The 24,999-nt window shown below is 49.4% G+C and overlaps 1 protein-coding gene across 1 annotated transcript in view; it reads left to right on the top strand.

The window, feature by feature from the left end:
- The first annotated feature begins 1,309 nt into the window (after positions 1-1,309).
- Positions 1,310-24,999, top strand: part of NALF2 (NALCN channel auxiliary factor 2) — a 28,184-nt gene continuing 4,494 nt past the window's right edge. The window contains exon 1 of the mRNA XM_054473101.2: positions 1,310-3,132. Within this exon, the coding sequence (XP_054329076.1) occupies positions 2,272-3,132 (861 nt within the window). The 5' untranslated portion in view covers positions 1,310-2,271. The remainder of the gene's footprint in view (positions 3,133-24,999) is intronic.

A 24,999-nucleotide genomic window follows, 5' to 3' on the forward strand; every position in this document is an offset into this window, starting at 1 on the left:
GAAAACCAAGACTCAGAAAAGGAAAAGACTCTCAAGGGTACACAGCATTTCAGCAGTTGAGTTATTTATCCAAGGCTCTGGTTCATGAATCCTCCCACTAGCCAATATACATGTCTTGTTTCCTTATATAGACTATAATTTCCTTTAAGGAAGGAATGCCTTGGCTCTTTCATCTTTCCAGGGCCTTACTGGAGTGTTAAGAGGATTCTAGAGTCAGACTGAGTTTCTTTTTTAGCTGCTCTGGTTACTTTAGGCAACAACCACACTAAAACTCAGCTTCTTTGTATGTAAATGAAGATAACAGTAGTACCTATCTCATAACACTGTTGTGAAGATTGGATGACGAATGCGTGCAAAATGTATAGAGCAGTACCTAGCACATAGTACGCGCTCAATTAAGGCTATTTTCTTTATTGTTATTTTTAACATTAACAAATGCTTGCCGGCAACGGTTGACAAAAAATTACAATGTGAGAGTTACTGGGAGTGAGGAAGGCAAGCAGACCACAGGGCCAGTGGAGTCCAAACAAGGTTAGTGGCGCGTCAGGATGTTTGTACGTCCGAGTTCCTAGTGCCATGTGACTCTGTGAGGGCCCAAGCACATGGTTCCATCCCGGCGGCGCAGCTTCCCTAACTCTCAGTCAGCTATTCTCAGCAGCCTGTAGGGGGAGCCAAAAAGCTAGGACGGGGGCTGGTGCTTGGGTGGGGGGCGGGCGGGTAGGGGGTGGAGGCTGCTGGAAATATTCCTAAGGGCAAACACCGACACCCCACCACTACTATCTTAGCCCACCGCCTTGCCCCCTCCAGAACGCTCTCCCAACTCAGTCTTCCTCAGCAGCTAAGCTGGGAGCTGTCCTTCAGCACCAAGGGCCGCCTTGTCCTCGGGCAGGACGGTGAGGGCGAAGGTGGAGTTAGGGACACTGGACTGGTCCGATCCGCAGCCGGCTCGAGCGTCTTCCAGTCACGGGGACGGCGGAGGCGATCCAGAGAGGCAGCAAGCAGCTACGAGATGCCTCCTGCCCCTTGCCTCCAAGAATCACCCTCAGAAGTCCCCTAGCCCTCGGGGGAGTGAGGGACGGCCATGGAGAGGAAGGCGGGCGCCCGGGTTAGTGGGGGAGGGGGAGCGCCGAGGCCTGGGACTCAGCGTGTGGCATGTGCACGCGGGCAGCGGGCGGATGAACGGAGGCGCTGAAGTGAATGGAGTTGGGGGTGGACTGGAAACATCCCCAAACAGCACCGGCTGCGGCCGGCGGGGGCTGGGGCGGGGTGGGGTTGGGGGGAGTCCTGAGGCGCAGGCGCAGTCGGGGCACCAGTCCCGCTCCCTCCTCCTCTCCGTGCCTCTTTCTCCGCCCTGCTCCCCGCCAAACACAGTTGCACAGGGGCTCTCAAGGTGTTCTCCGCACAGCGGAAGATGGCGACAGACTGAGGGGGCATGGCCAGCGGGAGCCACGGGGCCGTGCCGCTGGGCTGCCGCCACAGCGGTGCGAACGAGAGGCGGAAGCGAGAGGCGCACTAAGTAAAGCCCAGTGTCTGCGTCCGGCGCCTGTGGCGCTGCCGGGAGCCAGGTGGCCCGCCCGAGCCGGAACTCCAGGAGCAGCGGGTGCGGAGCCGGAGCGGAGCCCGCCCCGGACTGGCCCCGGCGAACACCCGGAGCGCGAACGAAGCCCGAAGGGCCCGGCAGCGGACCGGCCGGCCGGCCTAGGAGGGCGCGAGCGAGGCAGGGAGCGGCGTGGAGCGGGCAGCGGGCGGACGGGCGGGAGCGGAGCGGCGCGGGGCGAGGGGAGCGGAGCGGAGCGGAGCGCGGCGGCGGGGCCCGCACGGCGGCGCTGAGGGGCGCAGAGCTGCGCCGAACCGAGACGGCCAGTTTGGAGTGCGAGCCGGGCGGCCGCCGGCGCGGAGTGAAGTGGCACGGAGCCGAGGACAGCTGAGGGGCCCGACACTATGAGGAGTGCGGCGCCGCCGCCGCAGCCGCCACCGCCCCATTGCCCCGCACCGCCCCCAGCCAGGACGCCGGGCAGCGCCTAGCGGGCCGGGCGGCGGCGCCCGGGCTGAGAGCGACGGAGCGCGGGAGCGGCGCGGAGACGGCACCAGAGCGCCCCGCGACTCCGGCCTGAGCGGGGCACCGGGCCGGCCGGCCTGCCTCACCATGCAGCCCCCGAGGTAGAGACTGGACGGCGCCGAGGAGCGCAGAGCGGCGCGCAGCCCGCCCGCCCGAGACGGCCGTCCGGCCTCGCGCCTGCCTGTTCCCTCCAGCCCGGACCCCCCTGAAATATGTTCAGGGGTGCTTGGATGTGGCCCGGGAAAGACGCCGCCGCGCTGACTATCTGCTGCTGCTGCTGCTGCTGGGCTCCCAGGCCGAGCGACAAACCTTGCGCCGACTCCGAGCGGGCGCAGCGATGGCGACTGTCCCTGGCGTCCCTGCTCTTCTTCACCGTGCTGCTCGCTGACCATCTGTGGCTGTGCGCGGGGGCTCGGCCCCGGGCCAGGGAGCTGAGCAGCGCCATGCGGCCGCCCTGGGGGGCCGGCCGGGAGCGGCAGCCGGTGCCTCCTCGCGCGGTGCTGCCGCTGCCGCCGCCGCCGCCCGGCAAGCCCAGCGCGCCCCCAGGCACCTGCGGCCCCAGATACGGCAACCTGACCAAAGCCGCCCCCGCCGCCGGCTCTCGGCCGGTCTGCGGCGGCGTCCCAGAACCCACGGGGCTGGACGCAGCTTGCACCAAATTGCAATCTTTGCAGAGACTTTTCGAACCGACTACCCCGGCGCCCCCTCTGCGGCCCCCTGACTCCCCTTCCCGTGCCCCGGCCGAGTTCCCCTCCGCCAAAAAAAACTTGCTCAAAGGCCACTTTCGGAACTTCACTCTCTCCTTTTGCGACACCTACACGGTCTGGGACTTGCTGCTGGGCATGGATCGCCCCGACAGCCTGGACTGTAGCCTGGACACCCTGCTGGGGGACCTGCTGGCCGTGGTGGCCAGCCCGGGCTCCGGCGCCTGGGAGGCGTGTAGCAACTGTATCGAGGCATACCAGCGGCTGGACCGACACGCTCAGGAAAAATATGACGAGTTCGACCTCGTGCTGCATAAATACTTACAGGCGGAAGAGTACTCAATCCGGTCCTGCACGAAAGGCTGTAAGGTAAGGACTGGCTTCCGCAGCCACAGCAGCCTCCCCGGGCAGCGGCAGCGGCGGCAGTGGGACCGGGAGAAAAAAGGAAGTCTCCTTTTCTACCCACCCCACCACTCCCACCGTGCCCAGTGCAGCACTACCAGTGCCACCCTGGGACCCTTCCTAGTGAAGGGGCCTCAGGGATTCAGGTCAGGTAACTACCTGGCTAACTTCTATTAATTCCGGGTTTGGGCACCTTAGGCCTGGGGCTTCCTGGCGCTCTGCCCCCTCATGAGTGGGGAGGGGCCATGGGGCTCTTGGCTGACAATGAGATGACAGGAGGGATTGTGCTCCCAGTCAGCCTCCATCCTCAGCCAGCCATGCCCCTCTCCTTTCAGAGGCTGGAATTGAACGTCCTGGGACTGGCTGGTGCAGGGGGAAGGCCAAAGATGGGAGGAAGAATATGTGGCAACCAAACCCTCACCCTTTGGCTTCTGCCAGTGGGTGAGAGGAGGAGCACTCCTGGTGGTGGGACACACCACACACTTGACCTTATGTGACCTGAGGTGACTGGCCAGAGCCGAGGCAGGTCGAGCCCAGGGACTGCCTGTCTTCTCCCAAGGAAGTCACCTGCAGGCTCTTCTCCCCTGACAAAGGAAGGAGCTGGGAACAGGGAACAGCGACTAGTAGGAAGGCCACTGAAGGTTAGTGCATTCTCATACAAAACTCCCAGTGCCTTCCCAGTACCCCATGGTGACAGTGGGGGGAACACTGGCTTTCTAGCTGCTGGGGATAGGTATCCAGAGGAGATGTGAGACAGCTGCAGACGGGCCCACCTAGGGAAGAGCTGAGTGTTAAGGAACTTCTTGACCCTCGGCGGGGTTGCTCTGGACAGTTAGGTGGGTGAGGGCTGCAAACATTTGGGACTTGATGCTACTGCCCTGCCCGCCCAGCCTGGCCAGGTGACCTGCCTTTGGGAGGAAAAAGAACAGCAAGGTCAAAGGGTCAAATGACAAGGAGACCGGGAGGGATGGTGGCCTCACACGTCCTGGAGCTGGGGCCAAGAGCTGGAGAGTGAGACAGTTGCTTTCTAACCTAGCTCGTGTCCCTCCAAGACTTTGGGGAGGGGCAGAAAGTGCCATTTTCCGTCCAGCATGGCCCTTGTGGACTTCTGCAGGGCTTCCATGCTTTTAGCGGGTTCCCTAGGGATTGGGGCAGAGGGTTGGGAAGGAAAAGGGTAGTTCCTCGCTCCTGACTTCACTTTCTCCTTCTCGTTTTTCCTGCTCTCTTAACCTAGCAGTCTCCCTCCCGCCTCCCTCAGCCTCAGCTGACTCACTGCCTCACTCACACTACCAAATGAGATATTCCACTTCTTAAAGGTGTACAGACAGATAGACACACACACACACTGCCATACACCATCACCACCACCCCGGGCAAAGTCACATAGGCATGCAGAGAGGTCGTCACACCCACAAACATTGTCATTAGAAGCAGATGCCGTGTCACACACACACACATCTCCCCATGGTATCAGAGACACGCAGGCAGAAGTACTGTCACATGAAGAAGGACACATTTTGTCTTACAGAGACACATACCCTCGATGTCAGCCACGGACACATACACTCAGTGGGAGCAGAGAGACAGGGTCCACAAGCAGATGGAATCAAGGATGTCTGTTTTTTCTGGCCCTCCCTTCAACCCCATGGCCCTGTTTTGTTTGTTTGTTTGTTTCGTTTTTTTCCTTAATCACCAGTATGAATGAGAGGCATGCCACAACTTCCCCATGGGGTTTTCTCCGTGTTGTAGTTGACTCCGATTTCTGTCTGGACCTGAACTAAATACAAATCTCTCATGTTGATTGTTTTTACCAAGCAGTGTGACGTAGGAGAAATACATCTGATCTCTCCAATTCAGGAGGCCTTATCATCTCTACTTCTTGTTAGTGGTATGACCTTGGGCAAGTCACTTCACTTCTGTAAGCTTTCATTTCCTCATCTGTAAAGCAGGGATCATCATCCTTGCTCTGCCCACATCCTGGGTCTTTTGTGGGAAGAAGGTGCCCATGTATTTTGTAATAAGAATATAACATCTGACATTAATGTAGTGCTTAAGGTTTTTCCGCCCCTCTCGTGTATGTTGTGAGATCAAGGAGGCTGGTGATACTAGCACCACTACTCCCATTTTACAGATGAGGAAACTCAGGTGCAAGGGGATCAAACGGTTTGCCCTAAGGTCACTCAGCTAATGAGCAGGAGGGCCAGGACTCTAGCCCACGTGTTTTGGTGCCAAGTTCGTGCTTTTGCCATGGCCTCACATCAAGTTCCTGATGGCCCTCCCTCCTCTCCTTTGTCTTCTTGTCTGTCTCTCTCCAGCAAACCAGCGAACTCCTCCTGCTCTCTCGCTGCCTGCCGTGCCGGCAGAAGGGCAGTGCCAGCTCCACAGCGCTCTTCCGGCCTTTCCCACCCTTGTCCAATGCTGTCTCCCTCAACTGAGGCCAGACCCACCTGGCTCTCGAATCCAGCTGTATGATGGGCACTAAGGGAAAAGACAGCCCTGCTACCCTACTTGGACTGTAGGCTCGTCTCTCCTCAGCCCCTCACCCCACCTCCCTGGCAGGCCTTACTTGCCATTCCCAAACCCCGTTCCTGGGCTCCAAGCCCTCCTGTCTGGTCCCCACCCCAAATGGGATCCCTGGGAGATGATGCCCCACCCTCAGAGCTTCTCCTGAGTGGAGAGACCACAGCCCCAGGCCAAGATGAAGAGGCTTTCTTACTTCTAGAAACCAAGCTGGGAACCTCTGTTCCAGAGCCAGGTGACCCCCTGTCCCCAGGACCCTGTCCTGAGTGCATCAGTTAGCTCTTCCCTGGGTGGCCTCAGAAACCCTCTTCTCTGCCTTTGCAATATCTGCCCCCGTTTCAGGCCACACAGGGCCCCACGAATCATACCTGTCCTCGCTGCTGCCTGTGACACCTCCCAATTTAGTACCAGCTGCAACATTTCCTTAATGTGCGACTGACTTCCTCTCACAACAGCAGGGCAATGTTAACTTAGGCAGGCCAATGCCCTTCCCCGCCCTGGCCTCTCCCAACTCCCAGGGTCATGCCTCACCTCTCTCTTAGCTTCCTGTGCATCCCCACAAGCCCTATTTCCTCCAACCCCCACCCCACTCTCTTGGCCATAGCTAGGGTTACTGGACAACCACCTCACTCCCCCATGGCTCTCCGTCCTCCCAGTTCTGCCACACGCCTGCCTTTCTGATTGCCTCTTCCCCCACCTCGGTCTCTTTCCTACTCTCTCTTCAGAACATTCAGACTAGGGGGAGTGATGGAGATGGGGGCAAAATCCTGGCTTCTTCTCTCATAGCTGTTTATCTGAGAGGAAATAGAGGCCCAAGGGAGGGGCAGTTCTTAGCTTTCTCACCAGCCATAGGGTTGCATTAGTAAAGATGAGTGCCAGGGAAGGATGTGATAGTTCTGCTCTACTCCAGACTGACCCAAACCCGCCTGGAAGACAGTGTGTTTGATTTTAGGTCTCACACTGACTGGGCTGAGAAGGAGGCAGGAACCCACGTTCTTCTGGAGAGAGTTGAAGGAGGTGTTTCACCTGGAGAAGAGGCGACTCGGGCAGATATGCTGTCTGACTTCACACCTCAGAATAGTTGACATGGTATAAATGAAGAAGCACGACCTGCGTGGCCCCAAAGGGCTTTTGTAGTTAGAAAGTTCTAGGTTAAAACCTAGTTCTTTTATTTATTACCTGTGTAACCTTGAGCTAAGGACATCAACTCTCTGAGCCTCACTTTTCTCACCTGTAAAATGGGGCTAATTCATCATAACAGTCCTGTGAGGTCATTATTAATGAGAAGAGTCTTTACAGTACCTAGACCTGCCATATCAGAGTTGCTCAGTTTTTTCCTTTCAAAAAAGGAACAGACTGCCTTAGGAGGAAGTGAGCTCCTGCTCCCAGGAAGTGTCTGGCCCGATACAGGTGGACCCTTGGGGAAAATGCCGTGGAGGCAACTCTAACACCAGATTATGAGCAGAGTTGGACCAGGTGACCTTTGAGGTATATTTCAGCCTGGATTTTAGGCCTGTGAGCAAAGCTTGCTGCTTGAACAGCAGCACTGGATGGGGAGGGCTGGGGAAGGAGGTTGGTCCTAACGCCCACACAAAGAGAGGGGGTGGGGGGCTGCCAGAGCCAGCGCCTTGCCTTCTGCCCGTACCCACTGGGGCCCTGCTCTTCCTCCACTCCGGCTGGCAGCTGTTTCTGCCTCACTGCCTTCCTCTCTCCTCCCACCTGCCACAGCTTTCCTGCCAAGCAGGACTCCTTGCTAACACTGGGTATGAGGGGTGCTGAGAGCAGGGAGCTCAGGGCACTGGGTAAAGGACAAGAGCCCCAAGTTGGCCAGTGGTGTCTGTTATCATCACACAGGCTTGCAGTCAGGAAGCAGTGCCCACAGGCAGCCTCCCTGACCCGGGGCTCTTAGAGCCAGAGAGGTACCCTGGTCCCTGTTTGGGGGTAGAGGAAGGGGCAGGCTGTCAATAAACAGCCTCCTGGGAGCCATGGCAAAGCCTGCCCTTGGGGAGGGGCCTCCAGATCCACAGAAGCTCATCTCATCACCAAGGAGTGTGAGCATGGGGTTCTGGGAAGGAACCAGGAGCAGGCACAGAGAGGAGGCAATGTTTATAGCGAGGACAAGTGAGGACCCACCAACATCCTTTGTTCAGTGTCCCAGTCTCTTGTCCTTGGACCCAGTGACAATCACTGTTACCTTCCTGGAATAACACACAGTGAATTAAGACTGGAAGTGGGAAAGTGGTCACTCCCACCCTGACCTGCCCCCACTCCAACCCCCATGTTCTTCCCACATGTTAGCTCACACCCAACATGCCTATCCACTTTCCAATGACCCTACAACCTTCCCAATCTTCTACTTATCACCCTACACTCTTCCCAAGCCACACCCACACCTTACTCCCTCTACCTACAGTCCTTCAACCCCTGCCCCTCCTGACAGTTATCTCCACCCCCTTCCACCTCAACTCTGGACCTCACTCCCCACCTCTTTCCTCTCAACAGTCAGCCCCTCACATTCCACATTACTCCCCCTATTCCCATCTCACACCTGACACCCCTCCCAAATCTTTACTCCAAGATCCCACACCCTCTTCTGGCCTGCATGCCCCTTGGGCCTTGCATCACTCACACCCCACTCAAACTTTATCTCCCTTCTCCCCATCTTTTTTCTTGCTCTCTTTCATCTTCTGGTCCTCTTTTCCACCCTCTTTCCTCCTGCCTCCCCCTCTCGCTCTCTGCTCTCTTTCTCCCACTTCCCGTCTCTCCTTACCATTCAGAGTAGACATGTACATGTGTGCATGCACACAGAGACACACATTCATACAGACACACATCCCCTAGTCTTCTTCATGGCTACTTCCCATCCTTCCCGCAGGCTGGTGCCTGACTACTACAGTCACCATAGCAACGGGAACCTCCAGGAAGGATACACTGGTATCTCCTGAAGGTGGGGGTTGGGGAAGTTAGGTGGAGAAAGGGAGCCTAACAGCCTCCCACCCAATACCATGGTCTGGCAGGAAGAGTCTGCTGAACATGGTGAAGGTGGGAGTGAGGAAAGGGAAGACAGTGGGTGGAACCAAGATCAAAGGAGGATCAAGAATCTCCCAACACATCGTAAGCATGAGAGGGTGCTTCTAAGCCATGCGGATGCATGCTGGTCCCCTCTGGATATGTCAGTACCCTAAGGAAAGGGTATACCCACATTTTTACATGTGGGTAGGGACATAGGCTGAACCTCAGACTCAGGGGCGGGAGTGTGCCTTAGAAAAACTTCTCCTTTGGGGCAGTTTTTCTGTGCCCCCATCCTCTGAGGCTGTTTACCTTCTGTGTGCCCATACAGACTGGGCATCAAACCTGCCCTCCCCAGCTCATTTCTCAGCCACATGTGGATTCCAGCTACCAGTGTTAGCTGAAAGCCAGGGGTGGCCCCTGCTTCTGCGGGTCTGGACAAATCTGGACCCCCACAAGCACCATTCTCCAATGCTGGCCTGGTAGGTCTCTGGGGAATGGGTACGTTTGCATTTTGTGTGATTACAGGCACACAGACCAGAGTGTGTACAAGAGTCCAGGGATGCTGGACCAGCCTTTTCTTCCTGGGCATAAAAGTGGGCTCAGTAAAGCCTGAATTTTTGATACTGTTAGCCAGATAGGTGCTTAGAGGGGAGGGCAAGGGCACCAGGCGAGCTGCAGCTGGCTCTGGAGAGGGAAGGAGTTACTACGGAGTGACAGGGACTGCCAGGGCCAAAGCTCCTGCTCGTGGAGAAAGGAGCTGGAACCTGAGCCACAAGTCTATGCACCAGAAGATGAGGCCAACTGGCTGCAAAGACGAAAGGGCTAAGAAAGGGGAAGGAAAGAAGAAAATTGCGAGCCTTTGAGTGCCTAGGAGATGCCAGGGGCTTTATATATGTTCATGAACTCATTTAATCCTGGCAGTCATCCTAGCAGGCAGGCACTATCATGATTCCCATTTTACACATGAGACAACTGACGCTTAGTGAGGTGAAATGACCTACCCAGGCCACATAGCAAAAGGACTGGCATACAAACCTAGGTCTGTCTGTTCTTTCTCCAGTGCACAGATGCATGAAGAAAATGCTAATAATCTCCTCCAACTGTGAGAGGTAGTGCCCAGCTGGCTACTGAGAGGCTGGGCTGAGAAGCTGGGCCAACTGGAAGGGAGGCCCAACAGAGCCTATTGGTAGCTTAGAGGTCCTCTGGAGTGGTCCAGATCCAAAATGAGGGTCCACCAACATCCTCTTTGTTCAGTGTCCCAGTCTCTTGTCCTTGGACCCAGTGACAATCACTGTTACCTTCCTGGAATAGCAACAAGAGAATGGGTGCAAGGAAGGAACTGCAAAGGAGACGGGAGGACCTGGGCTCCTCTCGCCTGGAGGGAAGGTATCTCTGTTATATTCTCAGCCCCAATCTGCTGGAGGGTTCAAGCAGAGCAAGAGGGGAGAAGGTGCAGAACATTAACCTAAGTTAGTCCCTAAGCAGGCCTAATGCAGACCTGAGACCCTGGCCTCCACATCCACTACACCTCAACATGTACAGTTTCTCCATATCCTTGCACATGCTGGTAGAGCTGGAAGGGAAAACGACTGCAGTAAGACCTTGTTGCCCCAGAGTCCGCTGAGGCCTGGCCTGGGCTTTGGATGCCCAGTTCCCATGCAAGGGTTTTGGTGAGCCCCTAAACTTGAACACCTAGGCTTTCCTTGGGGATTGAAGGAAGTGCCAACCCACCAAGTTCTGCCAGAAGAGGGGCATTTGGTGGTGATGGGTGTTACCAATGTTCCCTGTCTTATTTGGTTTTAAGAAGATAGCATGGCTACCTGGCTGATTTGTGAAAGGTGAGCTTGTCTGTTTAGTGTTGAACTCATTAAAACTTCCAACCAAGTTAATCTCTTAGAATTATTATAGTCTCAGAATCTTATAATAATATCTTTTTTTCCAGTTAACCAAAAAGGTCTTTGAGAAATTTTGGAAAGTAGAAGGAAAAAAAGGAAAAAAGTCCCAGAGCACTTAGTCTTTTTTTTTTTTCCCCGTGGTAAAATATAAATAACATAAAACAGACCATTTCAACCATTTTTAAGTGTACAATTCAGTGGAATTAAGCACATTTGCAGTATTGTACAATTATCACCACTATCCATTTCTAAAATGTTTTCATCCTCCCAAACAGAAACTCTGTGCCCATTAAACAAGAACTCCTAGCCGGGCACGGTGGCTCACACCTGTAATCCCAGCACTTTTGGAGGTCGAGCTGAGCAGATCACCTGAGGTCAGGAGTTCGAGACCAGCCTGGCCAACATGGCGAAACCCCAGCTCTATTAAAAATACAAAACTTAGCTGGGCATGGCGGTGCACACCTGTAATCCCAGCTACTCAGTGGGGTGAGACAGGAGAATCACTTGAACCCGGAAGGTGGAGGTTGCCGTGAGCTGAGATCGCATCACTGCACTCCAGCCTGGGTGACAGAGTGAGACTCTGTCTCAAAAAATAAAAAAATAAAAAATAATAATAACTCCCCATTCTTCCCTCCTTCCAGCCCCTGGTAAGCATTATTCTACTTTCTGTCTCTAGGAATTTGAGTAGGTACTTCATATAAGTGGAGTCATACACTATTTGTCCTTTTGTGTCCAGCTTATTTCATTTAGCATGAACATTTAGTGTTCAGGGTTCATCCGTGTTGCAGTATACATCAGTACTTTATTCCTTTTTATGGCTGAGTAATAGTCCATTGTATATCTATGCCACATTTTGTTTATCCATTCATTTGTTGGTGGGCGTTTGGATTATCTCCACTTTTTGGCTATTATAAATAATGCTGCTATGAACATTGGTGTACAGGTATCCTTTGAGTCCCTGCTTTCATTTCTTTTGGATTTATATTAATACCTAGGAGTAGAATTGCCAGATCATATGGCAATTCTATGTTTAACTTTTTGAGGAACTGCCATCCTGTTTTCCACAATGGCTGTACCATTTTACATTATATTACATTTTATGTTACACATTCTGCACCATTTTACATACATAACAGCAATACGCAAGAATTCCAGTTTCTCCACATCCTTGTCAACACTTGTTATTTTCTGAAGTGTTTTCGATAATAGCCATCTTGATATGTGTGACTATATATTTTTACATAGTTGAAATCATACTGTTTTTTACCCTGCTCTTTTAAACTTGTTACACTATCTCTTCATGTAATTAAATATTCACAAACATCATTCTTGATGAGTGTACAATATTCCATCACGTGAATGTAATGTAATTTATTTAACTAGTCCCCTATTGACATTTATGTTACTTCCAACATTTTGCTATTATAAATAATACTGTGATGATATTCTTTGTTCATAAATCTGTTTCAGAACGGTTCTTTTTTACTAATAAATGCTTTCTCAGTCATTTTTTCTTATTTCTCTACTTTGCTGAGTTTTTAAAAATCACAAAATAATCCATGCTGTTTGTACCAAATCTAACAATACAGCGGTTTATAAAGAAAACATTAATGATCCTCCTATTAGCTCCCCTCCCAATCCCACTGCCTGAGGTCCCTGATGTTAACAATATGTAGTGTGTTCTCCTGCCCCTCTGTGCAGGCTTACATAAACGTCTACACACAAAATGACTTTTTCTTTCCTTTTGCATACAAATGGGAGCATAAACATTAATTCTGCAAGATGAAGTTTCAGAGCTAGATGTACAGAATCAAAGAGTATTAACCTTTTTGAGGCTCTTGACATACATTACCAACTTTCTTTCAAATTACTGGGTTATTCTAGTTTTACCCTCACCGAAAGTGTGAGACTAATGCAGCACACTTTTCCAGTATTGGCTATCACATCTTTAAAGCTTTACTAATTTGGTAGTTGAAAAATGATACAGCATTGGCTTTTCATTTTCATTCCTTAGGTCAGACATTTGTTTTTCTTGTTCATAGGCCATTTGTCTTGCCTGCTTTGTGAATTATCTTTTCATGTTTTGTGTTTTCCTTACTGACTTGTATGTGCTTTTTCGTATGTATTAATGATATTAACCTTTTTCTAATCACATTTGTGGCAGATTTTTTTTCATTTGTTATTTGCACCATAGAGCTGAAAGGAGGGAATGGAAAGGAAGAGAACTGTTCCACACAGTTCGTGTCCTTTATCTTACTTAATTCTTGCATCTGCCTTATGAAGTACATGATATTATTCCCATTTTACAGAGGAGAAGACTGGCTCAGAGAGGTTAAATGGCTAGCTTAAGGTCATCCAGCTAGTAAGAGTTGGAGCTGGGATTTGAACCCAGGTCAAATCCAGGGATTTGAATGGCAGCAGACAATGGTACCACCCAGTCTTTGCTGGTGTAATTATACTATCGGTAAAGCTTTGTGTGGTAAAGCTTTGTGCTAGTTGCTTAACAGGCATAATTTACAGAAAAGTAAGGGTAGGTACTTTTATTATCTCCATTTTACAGATGAGGAAAGCGTGGATCAGGAAAGTCCAGTAACTTGCCTGAGGTTTTATAACCAGTATGAGCAAACCTAGGGTTTGGACTGCATGACCGTTTGAGTTTAAAGATGTTTGACCCTGTCTTCCCACTGTATTTGATTACTCCCTAGGCATCAACTTCTTGGATCCAAATTGAGGTCCAGGAAGGAAAAGTGCCTTTCTCACAGTCACCAGAAAGTTAGTGGCTGAGTCCCTGTCTCCCTACAGGTGGTGACTTGTCCAGATTCACACAGTTGGTGGCAAAGCCAGAATCTGAAGCCAGCTCTAACTCTCTATCTAACTGGAGCAGGGGCTTCTCGATGAAGAGAATTTGTGGAATATGCTGGGGAGAAGGAGTTGGGGAGAAAGTGGAGTGCATAGATACCCTGAGACTTTTCTGAAGGAATGGACTCTGGCATTGGAGTCTTCCAGAGCAAGGCTACTCTAGAAGCCCCCAGATGGTAGGACCTGGGACAGGAGAACTCATGTTCTGAGGCAAGAAAGTCTTTCTTCTGGAGACATTTGCCTTCCCTTCACCAATTGCTAAAGATTAAAACAGGAATAGTGAGCCTTTGGCTCTGGGTAGGAAGCTGATGGGTGCAGAAGAAGCAAAGCAGTGTTTGCCTCTTTTTAACACCTCCATCTCTCAGGGTGTGTGTGTGTGCATTTGTGTGTGTGTTGAGGAGAGAGAGAAAGGAATACTTTGATTGTGGAATGGAAATGATCATTTGTAGCACCTAATATCCAAATGCTATTCCCCCACATCTACTTACAAAGAAAACTTTACTCATATGGAGAATGGACTACATAGACTGATTTTACAGAGTCACCCCTCCCATCCAGACATACAAATCTCTCCCTAATTTGATGTGAAATTATGTCAAAATGAGATTTGAGTCCACTGGCTTCAGTGGTTGTAGTGAATTGAAGGGACCATCCCAAGGGCAATATGAGTATAAGAGTTTGGACACCGAAGTCCAGATTAACCTCACTTCAAATTCCAGTTCGAAATCTGTCTTCTCTGTAGAATAGCTGTTGAGAACTTGAACATATTCTTTAATCTCTATTGCAATCTCATTTTCCTCACCTTTGGAACTATAAAATAGGGTCATTATGAGGCTTAAATAACATGAAGCATGCTAATCTCTTAAGAGCACAGTGCCTGCGAGATGGAAAGTGCTCAAGACATGCTAGCCCCCATTGTTATTATTATTATTGGCTGTGGACCTTGGACAAGTTATTTAAACTCTTTGGTCCTCCCTGTCCTCATCTGTAAAGATCTGTCTCTACCTCAAGGGATGGTTGTGAGGTCTCAGTGAGTTAATAAATGTCTGGGTCAGGTGATCAGAATAGAGCCTGGCATATAGTAAGCACTTAATAAATGGTAGCTACTATTATTCTCTCCTTAATTAGGTGTGTTTAATCCAAATGACTGCTTAATATCTAATTGAGGTTGACAACACTGGGGTGGGATACTTAGGAGTAGGGAAAGGTAATTTGTGAGCAGGAGGTGAAGTATCTAGGGTAGGGGATGAGGAGCCAGAAGGCAAGTGGAGGGATTCTAGTGAGGGAAGGCACAAGGATATACTTAGATGGGGGAGGAAAGAGGCAGAGAGGGAGATGGAAAGACTCCAAAGCCCTTGATTTACCTCATCGCTAAAGACCAAGCACAGCTGACAGTCATCTTTGATCACATCTCTGTTCTCTCCAGCCTCTCGTCTTTCTGGCAAGGCACAGCATTTGGAGGAGGAGGTAAGGATCTGTCTTTGGTGATCGCTGGAGAAAGCTGGAGATTACTTTCTGGGCCTGGTCCCAGGTATAGCTGTATGTGGCAAACAAGTGTGCCTGGGAAGGGGAAGTGTGTGCAGCTCAAGGGAACCTGTGGCTGTCACTGTCACACTGGCACCATTCCTGTGGTAATCTGCACAACCATTGTGCACAGAAGCTCCCAAAGCTCCCCTCGTCTCATCTTAGTCCTCTGTGTGGCTATGGGACCCCTCATTAGCTCTGTTGTCCTGATAAATTTACCGTGGTCCAGACAGTGATGATGGAGTAGATGATCCAGGGCAGGGCAGGGCAGTGCAGGGCCTCGGGCTCTGCAGCAGGGCAGTGTGGGCTGAGTCTGGCGAGGTTGGTCAGGTCAGGTCTTGGAGATTTTGTTTTGTTGTTTTTGAGGTTCGTGGCTGCAAAGCAGTTTGTTTTTATTTAAAATTCACTTTATCAAAGTACTGTATTTTCATAATTTTAAAAGGCATGTACAAGCTACATATATATACACATACATATGTATGTGTATACACACACACGCCCCAAGCCTCACTCTTCAGAGTCAAACACTTGAGACACTCTTGACTGTTCCTTCTGATATTTACGTCAGTATTTCTAAGTGGTATGCCAATATTGCTATTTCTTGTTTTTTCTGTTTTAAATATTTGTGTATACACACATGTATAGATAGATATTCACACATATACATATATACACCTGTGTGTATATAGCTCATTTATATGTATCCTTGTAGCTTATAAAGCTTTTAAATTCTATATATAAAATATCTGTTAAATGACATATAGATCTCAATGCTTATTATCATTAAAACAGTAGCCCTCTACTCAACCCCTGAGCCTCACTCTTCAGAATTAAATACTTCCAACTCTCTTAGCTGTTTTCTTCTGATATTTACCTCCACATTTCTAAATGCCATGTCAATATTCTGTTTCCCAATTTTTCTCTTTTAAATATCTGTTGACTTTTAAAATGTGATTAGAGGAAGATTTAGCTCTTTTACTCCCAGCAGCACTTAACATACACACATGCTTCCCCTCCCCTCATACATTCAATATTGGCAAATCAAAATTCCTGGTTTTAACAATATTCCATGTTTATATTACTAGAATTATAAATATTGTTCACAGCTGAGTTATGTAGAATACTGTGATTATATTTCCTTCCTTGGTCATCTTGTTTGCATGGAGTTAATAATTGCCTCTTGTTTTCTGTTTGCTTAGTTTTCTCATTTTTTGCTGATACATTCCCAATTTCTTTATCAGAACTATAAAATCTCACACAAACACTTTCATAACCCATTATTTTCACTTTTTTTCTTGGAGCTCTCCACCTTGCTCTCGTTGCTAGAGGTTTGGTTTTCCAGTACTTGTCAAGTACCTCCATGTGTATACCTCCTCCACTTGTATACCCAGCTCCATGTGAGGCCCTGAGGACAGTGGACAGATGAGTAAGATACAATCTATCCTTGGTGAATCTACAGTCTCATGAGTGTATAATTTATAGAAATGTCTTACCAGAAGGCTCTGTGTTAAGACTTTGATCTAGGCTGTCCCTTTGGTCCCACACTCAGGCAGGCCTCTTCTTTGTTTCCCATGAGTTACCAGAATGTGATACAGTCCCCCAAGGAGCAAATGTGATCTTAGGCTGCATTAACAAAAAGTTTCTAGGACAGGAGGGCTGATGCCTCTACTTCACTTTGTGTTGATAAATCCTATCTGGGGATTGTGTGTAGTTGCAAAGGACATGGAAATACAGGGACTCATCTGGATGTGAACAACCAGGCTAAGAGAGGACTGGAAACCACATCTTTTGAAATAGTTGAAAAAAAAATTGGGGATGTTTGGCTTCTTGAAAGAGTAGTCTACACATAGCTATCTTCAATTTTATTCCCTCACATTTCCTTTTCAACTTTCTACAGGCTGGTTTCTGCCCCCACTGCTCCACTGAAACTGCTCTCACCATAATGAGACTGCCTCTTAATTCCCCAAACCAGTGTGGTCCCATCTAAATCCTTATCTGCTGGCCACTCCCTATTCTTTGAAATTCTCTCCTCCCTTAATTGGCAGAATGCCTCTCTTCTGTTTCTCCTCCAATCTCTTGAGCCACTCCTCCATCTTCATCTGATTCTTTTCCTCCATTTGCCCCTTAAATGTTAGTTTTTCTAGGAATCTACTGTTGATCCCTAGGCAATGCCATCCACTTTCTAGGCTTCCACGATTGCTGAAGCAGCCAGGGTGACCTGGGTTATGCTCTGGTAACAAACAACCCCCAAATATCTGAGGTTTAGCACAACAAATGGTTACTTCTTTCTCATGATACGTGTCTGAAACAGTTCATCAGGGAACATCTGCTCATGATAGTCACCAAAGACCCAGGATGGTAGAGGATCCAACATAACACTGCTTCCACAATCAGCATCAGAGGGAGGAGAATGTGTCAGATCATACATTTGCTCTTAAAGCTTCTCCCCAGAAGTGACTCATGTCACCTCAACTCACACTTCATTGACCAAAGCAAGTCATATGGCCGTGCCTAACTTCAGAGGGTGTGGGAAAGTGTAGTCCTACTATGTTCCTGATGACTAAGTCCCTAACCCCTGGTGGCTTCCAAGCCTTTATGCAGACCCTCCTTCTGAGCTGACTACTGTGTCCAACTGCCTCCTCAGCATTTCCACCTGGCTGACTCACATATACCTCAAAGTCAACATGACCCCAAACTGAATTTATCGTCTTCACCCCTAACTCTATGCCTCCTGTTTTCCCTGCCTTAATAAATGAAACTATTCATCCAGCTACCCAACCCAGAAGCTTGGTCATCATCCTGGATCTCTCCCTCTCTCTCATTCCTCACGTCCTTAAGTAATCCTGGTGATTGTACCTCTTTAACGTCTCTTCTCACATCCACCCCCTCCTCCCTATTTCTCAATTCTGCCACTGTTGCCTTAGTCGGGGCCCTCATAACCTCTCACTCAGACTGTTGGAATTGTCTCGTAACTGATCTCTGTGCCTCCAGTCTTGATGCCTATACTCCATCATCCATACTTTCAGACAGAAGTCCGAAAAGTTAGTCATGGGAGTGGCAAGCGATCTTTAAGTAGGCAATTATTTGAAACCTATTAAAGGCTCTCCATTGCCTATAGGGTGAAGCCCAGCTCCTTGTCAGCTTCCAGAGCATATCATAACCATGGCCATGGCCTTCCTCTGCAACCTCATCTCCCATTGTGTCCCACTTTGCGCCCTCTGACTGTGCTGAACTACCTACAGTCTCTAAACTCAGCACTCTTTCACACTTCCAGGTCTTTATGCCTGCTCATTTCTTTGCTTGAAGTGCACTTATTCTTTCCATATTCCACCTAGTTACCTTCTACTCATTTGTTTTTTCAATCCCTAACTCAACCCTCTCCCACATGGAGATGTTTTCCTGTCCTTCAGCCCTCAAAACACAGTTGATCACTCCTCTCTTAATGCTACTACTGTACCAAGGAGATACAGTGCTTCTTGACTTACAATGGGGTTACACCTTGATAAACCCATTGTAAGTTGAGGATATCTTAAGTTGAAAATGCATTTAATACACCTAACCTACCAAACATCATAGCTTAGCCTAGCCTACCTCAAACGTGCTCAGAACACTTACATTAGCCTACAATTAGGCAAAATCATCCAACACAAAGTGTATTTTATAATAAAGTGTTGAATATGTCATGTAATTCATTGAATACTGTACTGAAAGTGAAAAACAATGGTTGTATGGGTACTTGAAGTATCATTTCCACTGAATATATATTGCTTTCTCACTTTGGTGAAATTGAAAAAGTGTAAGTTGAGCCATCATAAGTTGGGGACTGTCTGTGCTACCTATCACAGTGACTTAAAATGATTGATTCATATAGTTGTCTCCCCTGCTCCCTGAAGACAGGAATCTTGTCTTACTCATCTCTATTATCTGTAGTTCCCAGTACAGTGCCAGGCACTCAGAAGATGTTCAAGAAGTGTTTGCATGGACAAATAATGAGAAAAACAGACTCAGAGAAGTCTAAAAATACCTGCAGGGTTGGCACAGGGGACAGGAAGGTAGCTGTTCCATATGGCACCAGAAGAGCTAGTAAGAGCTGCGAGTGAAGCCACAAGGAGGAATTAGTTCAAAAGAAGGAAGAACTTCTGTAACTGCTAGAGTTATCTAAAGATATGGGCTGCCCTAGGACAGCATGAACCCCTGTGACAAGGCTTACAATCAGAAACTGGATAAGCACTTGGCAGTGATGTTGGAGTGGAAATTCCAGCAGCAGATAGGGCAGTGTTGTGATGGTTCTCATGGTCCCTTCTATTCCGGAACAGTCATGAACCTGACTCCTCTGCTCACCTGATTGACATGGATTATCTAGGCCCCTTCAGAGCTTCTCCTACATTAGGGACACTGTTTCTCCACTGGAGCAACCCTGTCCAGGCTGGGCCCATCCAGCCACTGGCCTTTGAGCAGATGGCCCAAGAGGCTTGGTGGTGGGAGAGCTTTCTGGAACTGTGCTGGCTCTAGGTTCTCACCCTCCTTTCCGGCCATCTCCCCTGCCTTTCCTTCAGGCCATGCCACTTTGACTTATGACCGCTCAGTTTGAGAAGCAGGACAGCTGTTGCTTATTTTTACAACCACTTAAGTAGAGCCCTATCATCCACCTGGATTTGCCCTTTAATGCGTCTAATCCCAGTCTGATTCTACCAGTCCCAGTGAACTACTGTCCCCAGAGTTATGTCCATGATCTCCTTCCTCTGGTTGAGGAGACTGATTTTGACCTAACCCTGTTCTGATCCAACTTTTGAAAGCCCAGAGTCAGGACTAGGAGCACTTGGCTCTTTTCAGACCCTGCCCGAGGGGGTCCCTCACACACTTCTCTGTGTGCTGATGGATGCAGTACAAAGAGGCATCAGGTTAGCAGTCAGGTTGCCTCCCTTCTAATCATGGCTTATAGTTGATTTCTTGCATGCTTCTGACTTGGCTAAGCCAACCCTCTTCTTTGGGTCTCAGTTTCCCTATGGGTAAAATCTGGGAGCGGAGTGTACCGTGGTGTCTGTGGACAGTGGATTTCATCCCCATGTGTAGCTCACATTGCTGCTTTGCCTCCACAGGCTCTGCAGCTGCAGCTCCAGCTGCTGGCCAAGGGCCCCAGGGGTACATTAGGAAGACAAGCAGCCCTGGAGAGAAGGCCTATAGGGAGGATTTGGATGGGGAAACAGGCCCCAGGGATGGAAGCAAGTTAGAATCCAGGAAGGAAACCGCTTACTTCCTGGTTGGCAAGAACTAAAGCTCTCCTCCCTGGAGGGCTTTTCAGCCCCAGAACCAAGGAGCTCGGGATGGCCTCCGCTTTCTAAACTTTTTGGCCCTGAGTCCTGGTTTTGGGATGTAAAAGTCGTCTTTCTAGAGGAGAGTAGGGATGATGATGCCCTGGCCAGGGCTGCAAGCCCCAAGAGCCAGAGGGTAAGGCTCTCTGGGTCCTCCCTAGATTGGCAACTGCAGAGCCCAAGAGGGGTGGTGACACCTCTCATCTTGCCCCTCCCATTTCAGGAGTGCTCTGCAGCCCAGCTGGGAGGAGGGATGGGACAGCCTTCGCAGCTTCCTTTTTGGGTTAATTGGTGTTCCCTCTAGTTATTTCCTGCTTCCTTCCCCTCCCAGTTCCCATAGCAACTGGGCTGTAGCAGCCAGAACTTGATTGAGCCCAGCAGTGGCCCGACTGAGGTGGGGAAAGGAGAGCACTGCCAGGTCAATGCTTCCCACCCCACCCATCTCCCGCTGCCATCTCAAGGGTTCAGGATGGTTAAGCTCAGAGGACAGGACATAATTGGAAAGCCTTTTATGCCAGGGCTAGAGTTTGAAGAGCCTAACATGCCAGAGCAGGCCTGGTTCTCCTCAGCTCTCCTCCCCTCCCCACGCCCCGTGTCCTGCCTCTCAAATTTTGAATTCACTGTTGCTGGTAGGATTGTTCAGTAGGAAGAATCCTGGAGTTGGAGGTGGGAAACCAGGTTTCCAGTTCCTCCCAAACTGATGGTTCTCAACCGTGGCTGCATACTAAAATTGCCTGAGGTATTTTGAAAAACTACAGATCTGTAGGCTCCACCCACAAGGATTCTGACTTAGTTGGTCCGGATGTGATGTGAACCAGACAGGAGTATTTTTTTTCTTTTTTTTTTAGACAGGGTCTCACTCTGTTGCCCAGGTTGGAGTGCGATGGTGTGATCTCAGCTCACTGCAACCTCCTCCTCCTGGGCAAAGGTGACCCTCCCACCTCAGCGTCCTAAATAGGTGGGATCCAAGGTGTGCACCACCACACCCAGCTATGTTCTTATGTAGAGACAGGGTTTCACCATGTTGTCCAGGCTGGTCTAGAACTCCTGGACTCAAGCAATCCACCAGCTTCAGCCTCCCAAAGTGCTGGGATTACCAGCATGAGCCACCGCATCCAGCCCAAGACAGGAGTATTTTTTGGAAGCTCTTTGAGTGATTGTGATATGCAGCCAGAGTTGAGATCCTGGAGAACAAAAGAGCTCTGTAGTTCACCCAGAACTGACTGTTATCTTGTTCTGAGACATTTCTTCCCTTTCCCTGCATCCCTTGCCTCCAGCAAGCCCCAAAACTCTCCTAAGCCGGGCCCTCCTGGCTTTCCTCCATCCTTGTAGACAAGTGCCCAGTAACCTGTGAATACCCAAACAACCTGCCCCTGTCAACCCCTGGCTCAGTCCTAACACTAATGAGACAGGGCAAGCTACCTAGGTCCATCTAAGAAACAGGGCTGCAGAGTCTAAGGCAGGCTTGTTGCCCAAGCTGTAACAAACACTGAGAGCCAGATCTTTCACCTGAGAAGGACCCCAGGCTACCTCTGAGGCATGAGGGATAGCAATGGCCTCTGCTGGATGGCTGTGGGGCTGAGGAATTGGATTACCTCTGAGCCCCGCATCACTCTTCTTCCTCCATTCCCCTCATTAGCTCCTTGCCTGTTCCTGCCTCACCACCCACAGGCCTGGTGTCCTCCCCAAGCAATCTGCTCACCCACTTGTTGTCATGGTGACTCTGGCTGGGGTTGTGGGGACTGAGTGGGGAGGTCGTCTAATTAAGGAGAAAGGCCACACTCCCAATGTCAGGCCACCCCTCCCCCTTCCCCAACCTACCCTGGCTGGCTCCCTCCATTCCTCCCTCCAGGAGCAGATGAGGGGAGCGCCCAGCCACCATAGCTTGTTACTGGGCTAATTGCAGTTGCCTGGGAGGAGGGCAGGAACTCCACTGGGGCCTCCTCACCTAGGAGCTGGAACATTGAACTAGAAGAGCCCAGAAAGAATTCCACAGGGACCTCTGAGTCACACTGATGGATGCAGGGTTGGGAGGGGGCCGATTGCACACATTTTGGGGTGAGGGTGAGGTAGGCTCTGGGTCCAGACTACAGACATTGGGGCAAAGCCTGTGGACAGAGACTTATCTTGGCACTCTGGGGCTCAAAAGATGGAGGGAAGTCTCTAAGGTACTGGGACCCTTAGTTCTTGTAATTTCATGTTCTTTCCTGCCTTACTTCTGTTTTTTTCTCCGCCCCTTCTTGCGCTCTCTTATTCCTCTTTCTTACCTTTGCTTTCTTACACCCCATCTCTCTTAGCCACTCTTATTCCATCTTATTCACCCCCTGCTTGTTCTTACCCATCTTTCTTACTCCATGTTTCTTACTGCTTCCTCTTAACAGCCCCGCTTACCCCTATCTCACCCTCTCTTATGTCCCTACCTTTCAACTTCTTTCACCCTCACTCCACTCTTAACCCTTCACCTCCCTTACATAACCTCCACCTCTAATTCCCTGGCTCTTTCTCCCCAACTCCTACCCCCACTATTACTACCATTCCTTACCCTCTCTTTCCTATACACCTCCTGTCTTCCACCCCTTACCCCAACTGCCACTCTCTCATACCCCTCAAACCCCTCTCTTCCTGCCCTCTTTTAGCCCTCCAGCTTTCTTACCCTGCCTCCTATTTTCACCTGTTTTTTTACCCTCCTTTCACTCTTTTCCCGTTCCTTTTCACATACTCTTTTAGCCCAGTAATTTCATATTTAGGAATTTATATAAATAAAATTTAACACAAGTGTGTGAGAAATGTGTGTATAAAGATAGTCACTGGAGCGTTGTTCATAATAGTGAAAACGTGGAAATAAATGTCCATGAACAAGAGATCACCAATGCCGTTTTCGTTCCATTCATACAAAACCATTCTCTGTTCTCTTAACACACCATTGATTTGTTTGCCGACATACCTTTGCTTAAGCTATTGTCTCAGCCTGGAATGCCCATTTACCTCATCTCTACCCACCCCGTCTAACATCCTGATTTGAGTCCAAGCTCAACTGTTCTCCCACCACTGAAATCTTTCCCTGATGCTCTACTTGCTTCCCTCCAGTGGTCCATGGTTTGAACTCTCCTTTCTATAGATCATATGCCATAGATTCAAGTTAGATGTGTCTACCCATGAAACTGGAATTTTCATGAGCGTAGGGACATGTTCTCATTTACTTGTCCTGTTCATTCATTCAACAGATTTTTTAAAGTGTATATTGTGCCGAGTACACAACGGTTAATAAAGCAAACCCATGTCTGCCTACATGCAGCTCACATTTTAGTGGGGCTGACAGGAACAAAACAAGAGTGCAGAGAAAGTAATACTTGGGGTGAAGAAACAAGGAAAAGAGAATAATGAGGGCAGCATCCTTTGGTGAGAGGGGTAAGGGAGATACTCTCTGAGGAGAGGACATTTAAACTGAGACCTGAAAAATGAGAATGACCCAGACATGTCAAGAGTAGGGGGAAGAGCATTCCAGGCCAAAAGAACAGCATGTGCCAAGGCCCTGAGGTGGGAACAAGTAGGGCATGTTCAAGGAAAAGAAAGAAAATGAAGTTGGAGAGAAAGACAGGAGCAAAGTTATATGAGGGCTAGAAGTCTGTGGTCAGAAGCTTAATTCTAAATGCATCAAAGGGTTTGGAGCAAAGGAGTAACATGAGTCAATTGCGTTTTGAGACCACTCTTCCTCCTGTGCGGACGGTGGATTGGAAAGAGCAAGGGTGCAGGTGGAGAGGCCTGATGGGAGACTGTCATCCAGGTGAGAGATGATGATGGCCTGCCCAAAGGCATAGATGTGGAGCTACAGTTGGCATGCCTTGCTGATGGACTAGATGTGGGGATACAGAGAAACAGAAATGAAGGCTGACATCTAGGTTTCATGGCACTCACTGAAATGGTCAAGACTTGAGGAGGACAGTGGATTGGGGATTAAAAAAAAAGACCTACATTTTAAAATTTATAACATGTTAAATTTGTGATGCCTGTGAGATACCAAAGTCCCAAGCAATGCTTTGCTCTTTGGGGGACTGGTTGGCAACACAGCCTACCCCATCACCCACTAGTACCTCCCTGCTTTGGAAAAGGCCAGTGTGGGATTGCATTGCCAAAGTCCGTGTTCACAGCAGTTATTTGTAGTTTAGTGAAAATGTTTGAAGTAAGTATAAGAAACTGACAGTGCTTCTGAAACCATGTTGCTCAGAATATGGTAGAAGAGCCTCCTGTGGCACAGTGACCTGGACCTGGCTCAGAAATGCAGATTCTGAGCCCACCTCCGTCCTCTTGAAGCTGAAACAGAGGGAGACATCTGCATATTTAACAAATGCTTCAGGGGGTTCTGAGGCACACTGAAGTCTGCAAACCATTGCTGTGAGGAACAACAATGAACCTAGAAAGCGCCCCTAAAGATACAAGACTGGATGTGGGTGGCAAGACAGGAACAGGCAAGGTGCATGAGAGCCATCTGGGCATCTGTTAAAATGCAGATGCTGACTTGGCAGATCGGGGGTGGAGCCTGAGATTCTGCATCTCTCACAAGCTCCTAGGTGATGGTGATGCTGCTCATCCAGGTCCACACTTTGAGGAGCAAGGACCTAGATCAGTGGTTCACAACTGGAGACAATACCCCTACCCCAGGGGAACATTTGACAATGGCTGGAGACAATTTTTTTTTTTTTTTTTTTTTGGTT

This window comes from Pongo pygmaeus, chromosome X (assembly GCF_028885625.2).
Source record: "Pongo pygmaeus isolate AG05252 chromosome X, NHGRI_mPonPyg2-v2.0_pri, whole genome shotgun sequence".
Taxonomy (NCBI): domain Eukaryota; kingdom Metazoa; phylum Chordata; class Mammalia; order Primates; family Hominidae; genus Pongo; species Pongo pygmaeus.